At 46.6% G+C, this 9,532-nt stretch overlaps 1 protein-coding gene across 6 annotated transcripts in view; it reads left to right on the top strand.

Annotated features, from left to right (window-relative positions):
* Positions 1-765: 765 nt before the first annotated feature.
* Positions 766-9,532, top strand: part of PPP1R9A (protein phosphatase 1 regulatory subunit 9A) — a 137,808-nt gene continuing 129,041 nt past the window's right edge. For 2 of the 6 annotated variants that reach the window (XM_027749226.2, XM_027749225.2), the window contains exons 1-2: positions 1,349-1,491; positions 2,577-4,266. In XM_027749226.2, the coding sequence (XP_027605027.1) occupies positions 2,800-4,266 (1,467 nt within the window). In that variant the 5' untranslated portion in view covers positions 1,349-1,491; positions 2,577-2,799. Of the gene's footprint in view, positions 1,109-1,346; positions 1,492-2,048; positions 2,073-2,576; positions 4,267-9,532 lie in introns of those variants that run through there. The other 4 variants (XM_027749222.2, XM_027749223.2, XM_027749221.2 and 1 more) reach the window with 4 other exon arrangements.

Here is a 9,532-nt window from a genome sequence, read left to right as displayed (position 1 = left end):
GTGGGAAAAACACTATTGAAACATCTTCACTTCTGTTCCTGGCCTCTCGTATATTTATTTCTCAAAATGCTGGTTTTCAATCTAACAAGATTTGTTGTTTGCCTGTCAATACTAACATGCTGGTTACTTAAACATCATTGAGAAAAACCGTTTTGAGCTGCATCCCCTTGGTGCAAATTAGATTAACTAGAGATTGACACCTGTGAACACTTGAATGGTATATAGTACCTGTGCTTCAGTGTCATTAAAACTAATGGATCTATATACGGCATGTCTTTATTTTCAGTCACCGCTGTCTTTATTCTGTGTGCATAATAATTAGTTTTCGGAATTTGCAGTGTACATCCCCAGGCCATTTTCTGGATATTTATGCAATTAGTTTAATGAACTTTGCTTAGGAGTTGCTATGTGATTAACAGTCATTACCTTCTTGGATTGCCAGTTTTACAAATTACCTAGAGATTTCATGTTCCGCAATTAAGTTTTCTTATTCGCAGCATAAAGCCAAAACATTTTTGTGGTAAACTCGCCCAGCTAACGAACAACAAAGGCATGCTGGTTGTGATTGTGCTCCAGGGGTGATCCACTGAGATCCTCCGTCCCTGTCAGGAGCTGCCAGAACAAGCGATGCCAACGGAGCTGTGCGCGGTTTCCCGGGGTTCGTCACCAGCACGTTCCTCACTGGGGCGGGCTGGGTGAATGGATCAACAGAGGGAGGGAACACGCCGGGTCTCGATCTGCAGGGAGCTCTCCGTGCGCCCGGTGCCCGGCGCGACCGCGGGTTTCCCGCAGCGGGAAGGAGCGGGAGATTTCCCGGGACCCGGGGCACTGCCCCTCCCGCCGGGGGCGGGCGCGCTGTCTCCGCCGACACGGGCGGGTGCCGAGCCGGCCCAGTCCGCAGGGGTCAGGCTGGAAACGAGCGCTCCCGGGGCGGGAAGGAGGGGATAAGCCGGGGCGGGGGCAGCCAGCGGGGATCGGCGCCGGCGGCGTGGCCGCGGCCGGGCCCGTCCTTCGCCGCTCGGCGGTCACCGCCCCGGGCCGGACTGCAGCGGGCTCGCCGCCTCCCCCGCCCCGCCGGCGGAGCGAACCACCGAGTCTCTCCGAGGAGGTGAGGCACCTGTCACCCGCGGGCGGCGGCGGCGGGCGGCGGCCCCGCGGCGGGCGACGGCGGCGGCTCGGGGCGCGTCCCGCGGGGGGGGGGGCGCGGCGGCCGCGCCAGGGCGGCGGGGCGGGCGGCGGCGGGAGCGCGGCTGCGGCGGGCGCGGCGCCTCAGCCTCCCCCGCGCCGCCGCCGCGGGTGTGCGCGCGGAGCCGTGTCCGTGCCCCGCTGCCGCCGCCGCCGCCGCCGCTGCCTGCAATGGCGTTGAGGCGACGCGGCGGCGGCTGCTGCCTCCTGTCAGGCGGGCGGCGGCAGCGGCCGCTCTGCGCAGAGGAGGCGCGGGGGCAACGCTGAGCCGGGCGGTCGGGGGAGCCCGTCGCGGCTGTAGGCTGGGTAAGGCGGGGTGCGCGCTCGGAGGGAGAGGCGCCGGGCTCCGTGAGGAGCAGCCCTGGCACCGGGCTTTTGTTCCACGGGGGCGGCGGGCGGCTGCCGGGGCACTGCCCCGCCGCAAGGTGCTGCCGCCCGCGGCTCCTGCCCGGCGGCGCGGCACGGCTGCCCGGGGAGGAGCCGCCGCGGGGGCTCCAGCGCTGTCCGCTCGGGTTAAGTTTATTGCCTTCTGCGAGAGCGGCGGGTCTCGCCGAGAGCCGCTGCCGCGTGGCCTTTCCAGTCGCCCGTGGCGACCGGCGGGAGCAGGGCGCGGTGGCTCCGGGCGGTGGTGCCGGCACCGTGTGTGCAGCGGGCAGAGCGAGGCGTCCCCGCCTCGGGGGGAGCGGCGGCGGCGCGGCAGGGCGAGGGCTGGGGAGGAGGGACGGAAGGGAAGAGAAGGGAGAGGGTTTGGCTCTGGGTGACCGCCGTGCTGCCCTTCGCTGGGCTGCGGGGACCGGGAACGAGCCCCTCGGGCCGGGGACGGGAGCGGGTCCAGCCCCTGGCTCCGTTTCTGCGTCTCCGCGTTGGGCACCTCCAGGCTCTTCCAGGTGTTAAAGCCGCTGCCCGTGACAAGGGGCAACTTTCTCTAACGGGATTTCACTTTCTTTACCATGTCAGCTGAGGATGTTAACTTTGGGTGCATTTTTTTGAATTCCCTCGAGCTGATGTTTAACTTGCCTTTCTAAGCATATTACCTTTGATTGTATTTCTGCCATTATGTTTCTATGAGAGAGGAAAGATTGTCTTGCAGTGGCTCGCATTTCGTGTCACATTGCCTTTCCTTTGCGTGCGTATTTGTGCCATGGTACTTGTGAATGATAAGATGTGATAATCTGTTCTTTCACTATGGAATGATGTTATAGATTGTAAATTTTTCAAAAGTCAATTTGAAAAAGTTTGTAATGATAAGTTTTCATGTGTCTGCACAGGTTGGGTTTTTGGGGTTTTTTTAGTATTTTTTTGTATACGTCTCAAATAACAGTAGGTGGAAATTGTGACATTTAAAGTAACAGTACCTGACATGGTTCAGAAAACCCTCCTTTCTATTGCAGGTTGAATCAGCCCTTGTTCTTGAGTCCTTGGTCGTGCTGCTTTGTCGGAATTGGCTGCATGTGTTTAGATATTTGCCTCCAGATCTTCTGTCGAGTATGTTCCTGCTGAAGAGCAGTGGCCTCTGAGGAAAAACACTCCTCAAGCGGAATCTCAGCTGTGACAAACTACTGAGAGTGGTGCCAGAGAAACTATGCAAGCAGGTTTTGTGGTCCTGGAGTAAACATGATGAAAACAGAGTCTTCAGGAGAAAGATCAACCCTCCGAAGTGCCTCTCCTCACAGAAATGCTTACAGAACTGAGTTCCAGGCGCTGAAAAGCACCTTTGACAAACCGAAATCAGATGGAGACCAAAAAGCGAAAGAGGAAGGAGAGGCCTCGCAGAGCAGGGGAAGGAAATACGGCTCAAATGTCAATCGGATCAAGAACTTATTTATGCAGATGGGCATGGAGCCCACTGAAAGTGCTGGAGTTGCCCCTAAAACCAGGGGGAAGGGTGGCCCTGCATCACCTCAAAGACGAATTAGGCCTAAAGAATTTGTAGAAAAAGCAGATGGTTCAATTGTAAAATTGGAATCATCTGTCTCAGAAAGGATTAGTAGATTTGATACTATCCATGATGGTCCTTCCTATTCCAAGTTTACTGAAACTCGAAAGATGTTTGAGCGAAATGCTCATGAAATGGGACACTCAAATCGCTATTCCCCAAAGAAAGAGAAAATCGTTTCCAACGAGCTTCCAGATGAGTGGTGTAGCTCCAAGTCTCACAGAGGCAGCACTGATTCACTGGACAGTCTTAGCCCAAGGACAGAGACCGTCTCTCCAACTGTGAGTCAGCTCAGCGCAGTTTTTGAAAACACCGACTCACACAATGCAATCGTTGTAGAAAAGTCAGAAAACAACGAAGAGTACTCTGTAACCGGTCACTATCCACTAAACCTCTCATCTAGTGTCACAAGTATCTCCTCCCCGGTTGCAAACCTTGAGGGTTTCAGTCCTTTGAAAGAGGCTAGCACATGGTCTCCCCCAGCCAAACAGAGTACAGGCGTGATGTCTGCTGAGAATTCTCAGCAAACTAACACGCCTTCAACACCAAGACAGAAAGTGTCTACAGGCATTTCAGCAGGTTCAAAAACAACTGAAGAAATAAAGAAGAGGACAGAGGCAAGTGCTGATTCTGTTGAGAGCTCTGCAACAGGTCAACAGGATTTGGTCAGCATGCTTGACAGCGAAAGACCTGTGGACCGCTGTTCTAGGAGTAAGTCAAAAACAGAGGCAGGAGTTTTGGTGCAACAAAAGGAACAGTCAGAAAATACAGAAGGTATCTTTGATCGACCCGAAGCAGCAGAATTAACAAGAAATGTAGCTTCAGGTGGTGATTTTGCCACAGATGCGGTTTCAGATACTACTGAGTCCCATTATGATGAGACAAATGAAAAAGATGTGAATGAAGATGTGATTAATTTTCAGAGTTCCCACGTGTACATGCACTCTGACTATAATGTGTATCGGGTACGATCCAGATATAATTCTGACTGGGGAGAGACAGGTACAGAACAGGATGATTTAGATGACAGTGATGAAAATAACTGTTATGAACCTGATATGGAATATTCTGAAATTAATGGACTGCCAGATGAAGACGAAATCCCAGCCAACAGAAAAATACAGTTCAGCCGGGCTCCAATTAAGGTAAAGTTTCTTATGTTGGTTAATTTTCAAATGCAGCTTTATTTGAAGGAGATTTTGACATCTGATCTCCTCTCTGAAAAAATTGTAGAGGATCTTTTGATACATGTTTTTATTGCAGTCAACCAGTGAACATAATCTTAAATGAAGTAAGGCAGCCGAGCTCTGATGAACTCGTGTAATTTCTTAGACTTCTTGGAAATTGAGAATGACAGCTGCGTTTGTGAAGTTTGAGAATTTAGCATGCATGTTTTGGCTTCCAAGACTGAACTGTAACCACATGGTGGAATGTCGATGTGGGTATTTGGTGGCCTTTGTGCTGCTTGTTTCATTTCATTTGAAATCACAACTTCTTTAGATTGAATGGCTTTTCCTCAGCTCTCAGCAGATATTCTTTAAAATACCTGTATTTAAAGACTCTGTCATGAAATAGAGTGGGATTCTGTAGTGGAGGACTGTTAATACTCTGCATCTGTATTCTGTGTCATCTTTTCTAGTAGCATTGTCACTTTTTAAAACTTTAAAACAATACATGTTTATCTAGTATATCTTAGTGCTACAGAAAGGTGAAGTCAGTTGACTGAAATACCTAATGAAAGGTGTGTATTTTGCAGAGCTGTTATGATGTAGTTTTAAGTACCTTGAAGTTACAGCTAAGAGTATGTTTCAGTGCAAGAAGGAATAACTAGTCAATAACTAGTCATGTTTTGTTGTACCAGCTTTTCACTGCTGAGTCTCGGGGTTGAGTATTTTACTTCCAAGGTTGTTTTAGTGCATGTATGTGGTGGTTTGGCCTGGCTGAAGATGCTAGATGTCTCAAATGGACAATTCAAAAACATAGTAATTTTTGCAGAAATGACTCTTAAAACAGCCATATATCATCGAGTACTTGAAATGCAAACACTCTAAAATTAAAAATATGTAATTGAAGTTGACTATTTTCATTATGTGAGCTTAGCAATGAAAATCACTAAATCAATGAACAGAAGTTCCCCTTTTGAAGTAATGGGATTTACAAAATCTGCATTTACACTGCATATGGTTTAAGGTAGGGTAAGATGTATATTGTATTACGAAATTTTCATCTGAAGGAAGCAACCAGGTATTCACATCTGTTTATTGTGGGGTGGAGAGAGAAGAATAGTCCTGTGTTCTTCATGCTTTGAAAGACTGTTTTTTACACTGAAACAAAACATTCCAAGACAAGATAGTGCATTTTATTTTGTTTTGTTAGTATTTTATTCAGGCTTGCATCATGAACCAAAAATTCTATGTGTTTATGCTTCCTCTAGATTATTCCCATAATTGAACTAGGTAGTTTTGTTGAATTTTGGGGAGGCGAAGAGAAGATTTTTATTACAAAGAATTATGGAAGTTGTCACCTCGCTTCCTTCCCCTGCAGGCTGTACTAACAGATAAGATGATCTCGCTTCTAAAGGTCTACCAGTTGTTTATGATGGTTCCAACAAATGATAATCCAGAAAGTGACTCTGCTGATCTTATTCTTGTGTTGGTCAGATTTTTCTGCTGTTTCTGAAAGAGCTAACTGTGACATTCTTACTTCAGTATATTGTGGTTGTCTGTCTGAATCATGCTGTCATGCCAAGTGCTATAAGAGCATTTTCTCAATTATTTAGTTATAAATCTTTTTTTTTTCAAGTTTTTCATGCTATGTTCATTTCAGATTACAAATTATACAGTAATAATAACAGTCCATCAGGAAAATGCTCTAAAAGTCATTTGTGTAAATAATGAAAGAGTACATTTGTCATGGGTTTAAGCATAAAGCACTCTTAACAAGCTTATACAAAGTAAAAGAATCATTGCTTTAATTATTGTAGCATCTTTATTGTAGATAGGAAGAAAATAGAATAAAAGCTGCTCTGGGGGTGAACATTGTAGGAGGGATTGGGAGGTTTGGGAGAGCCCCTGCTTTTTTGTCTGTGGTACCTCCAGTACATGCAATCTTTTAGTCATGTGGGGAAGCAGAAGTGATACCATGTGGAAAGCTTGCACTAGGAGGAAGAAGTGCATCAAAAGTTGTGGAAAATTAAAAGCTTCTTCTCGAGCCTTCCTCCCTTTTCTCTGCAATGCTCTGTAGTTCCCTTGGCAGTGTCAAGCGGTGTAAGCCCTGGCAGGCTGCCAGTGCCATCAGGTCACTGCTGGGCCACGCTGCCGCGGGCAGGGACCCAGGAAGGGCAGCTGGAAAATCCCCTGGTGAGTCCTCGTGGCTTCTGAGTCTCTGGGCTCCTGCACTCCTTCTCCAACAGCATTGCCAATTCAACATACTGCTAGGAGGTTGTGAACTGGCTCTGGCAAGAGGTTTCTGCCTAGCAGATAGGTATCAGTGAGCAGTGTAGGCACCATGGGGGACTTGCATTCTGTCCCCTTGCACAGTGCTAGTGGATGAACTTACCCAGTAACTCCCTGTACCCATCTGTTATGTGGGGATGATGCTTACTAACTGAATAGACAGCAACTACTTAAGAATTTTTCTGTTCTACACTATTTTGTGTATTAGTGGTTATAACTGGTTTCATTAATAATTTGCTGAATTATTATGGTGTGATTGAGAGAGGAAAATATAAAGCAATGTAGGAGTATTTTCTGAACTGTTGAAAATCAATTTCTGTTTATGAAAATGAAGCAATTTGTACTTAACTACTCTGCTAGATAGTGGTGTGCAAAGTCCAACCAAAACTCTAGATGTTTAGTGCTGGTTTTGCATTATTGTACCTTCACTCTCCTCCTGCAGGTGAGCTCTGAAATAATTAACAAAGTTGGCATTTGTATGTGTAACCTGTGAAATCCATGGATAGTTATTGTCATAAAGTTGTTACTTGAAGGTCTCAGCAGATTTAGATAAACATCTTTGGACTATTTTTCTGTATGATTTTTCAGGTAGACATGTTGAGGGACTTTTTGTCCCTCTAGGGGAAATGCTGGGGGCTATGAGAAGTAGTGAAGTATAGGCAGAAGGATGAGACTGATAAAGACTGAATTCTGCTTGTCTCCCGAGCAGGAAGATGACCCAGTTATTGACAAACTCACTATAAACATTCAAGTCAATGCATGCAGGAAATCCTACTCTGTTACAGTCTGTAATTTTGCTATCAGAGATCCCATCCTCCATGGGCCATTTGCTCTGGTCTGGGATTATGGGGTATATTTGCTGATCTCATCTCTGTTGTAAGTCCCTTTAGGAGTAAGTGACAGCCTATGGGCCGCTGCAGGCTTGGAGAGTTTCTAGGTATTTGGAGTGTGGCATCACTGATATGAGTAGTTCTGTGTGTAGGTGGGAGCTTTATCAGCCCTGGCCTGCTCTTGTGATGAGGTATTGCGTTTGTGCTCAGGGATAGAACTGAAGCTTTCCAAGGTGAGTGTAAGAGGTGAAAAAGATAAGTAGATGTGTTGAGGAAAAAATACCCTAGTTTTGCCAGGGATACTTTTCTACAAAAAAACCCACCAAAAAAACCCACCAAACCAGCAGTTTGGTGATTTATTGTTTTTTTTGTTGAGTTTTGCAGGGTTTCCTGAGGGTTGGGTTGTTATGCCGCTTCCCAAACACTGCGGGCTAATTGGACAAGGATTGCCAGTAGTGCAGAATTCATTATCTCCTGGCTTTCCATGCTCTAGCAAATGGAAATTTATTGATTGTCCAAATCATAGTCCTTTTTGAGCTACACTTCCTCCATCCTGGGTACAATTAGAATGGAAGGGTAATGTTCACCTCTTCTCTTTCCAAGTCCAGAATTTCTGCTGTCTTGATAGCTGATGGCTGCATCTTCAGTTAGTGCCTGGATTTTGGCACCAGGTACACGTTAAACCATTTAAAGCTGTTAGCAGCAATTGGTGTCGCCTGCTGAGTCTCGTTTTGCAACCTTCTGCTCCTCTGACTTGCTCCTACCAGCCGAGGGATTGGGTAGTATGTGATCAGACCGTATGGCAGACAGCAGGTAACTTGTGGTACTGTATGGGATTTTAGCTCAAGCTGCTGCTGCAGTTTTCAATGTTCCATAAGGCTTCCTCAGGATGCAGTGGTGAAGGGACATCTCTGCAGACCTCTGTAAGTTTTGGGGTAGATGGGAGAAAGGGTAACAGGAAGGAAGGTGTATAGCAAATGGCTCTTCCATGCTTCAGCTAAATCAGTACTAAGGGATTATAATCATAGTGCTTGTGCCTCATGTTGTGCTTCCTCTCTTTTGTCATGCAGCATGACTGAATTTTATACCCCACAACACCAGTTTTCCAGATCATATTTTGTTCAGATGGTCTTCAGGAGTTGGAACTTGTGCTTCTCTTTATCTCTCTCTTGCCTTTGAAGACATTTTACCAGTGCTCTGACTGTAGTTCAGTGTAGAATACAAATGGTATTTGTGTTTAAAGTTGTTTTGAATTTTTTTTATGAACTATGTGGTGATTTTTCTTATTAAAAATCAGTTCAAGGAATGAATCGTTCTTTTAGTTATTCCTCATTTCTGTCACTAAAATCATAGAATCATACAGTGGTTTGAGTTAGAAAGGATCTTAAAGATCATATAGTTCCAACACTGCCATGGGCAGGGACACCTTTCACGACAACACTGTGGACACTTTCAGAGATGGGACATCCATAATTTCTCTGGGCAACCTGTTCACCACTCTTGCAGTAAAGATTTTTTCCTAAATATCTAATCTAAACCTATTTTCAGTTTGAAGCCATTCCCCCTTTCTTGTAAGCCTCCCTTCAGGTACTGGAAGGCTGCAATTAGGTCACCCCTCTTTTCCAGGTTGAAGAATCCCAATTCTCTCAGTCTTTCCTTGTTGGAGAGATGCTCCATCCCTCTATCTAGGTGGCCTTCTTCTGCATCTGCTCCAACAGGTCCATGTCCTTCCTGTGCTGAGGACTCCAGAGCTGGATGCAGCATTCCATGTGGGGTCTCACCATAGCAGAGTAGAGGGGCAGAATCACCTCCCTTGACCTGCTGCCCACGCTGCTGATGATGCAGCCCAGGATATAATTGGCTTTCTGGACTGCAGATGCACGTTGCTGGCTCATGTCCAACCTCTCATCCACCAGCAACCCCAAGTCCTTCTTAGCAGAGCTGCTCTTGATATGTCCATCCCTCAGCCTGTACTGATACCAGGGGTTACCCTGGCAAAAAAAGTTCAGGAATGTAAATAGTGGCGGAGAAAGAATGTGAAACAATCTGACACTAATTACTTTTAGAAATATTTACTCTAAAGTATCATTGTTGTTTGTCTGGTAAACATCAAAATAAAGTATGCT

The sequence above is a fragment of the Pipra filicauda genome, unplaced genomic scaffold (assembly GCF_003945595.2).
Source record: "Pipra filicauda isolate LSUMZ 115617 unplaced genomic scaffold, ASM394559v2 scaffold66_size7647185_pilon, whole genome shotgun sequence".
NCBI classification, from domain to species: Eukaryota; Metazoa; Chordata; class Aves; order Passeriformes; family Pipridae; genus Pipra; species Pipra filicauda.
This window is presented reverse-complemented; position numbering and strand designations above follow the sequence as displayed.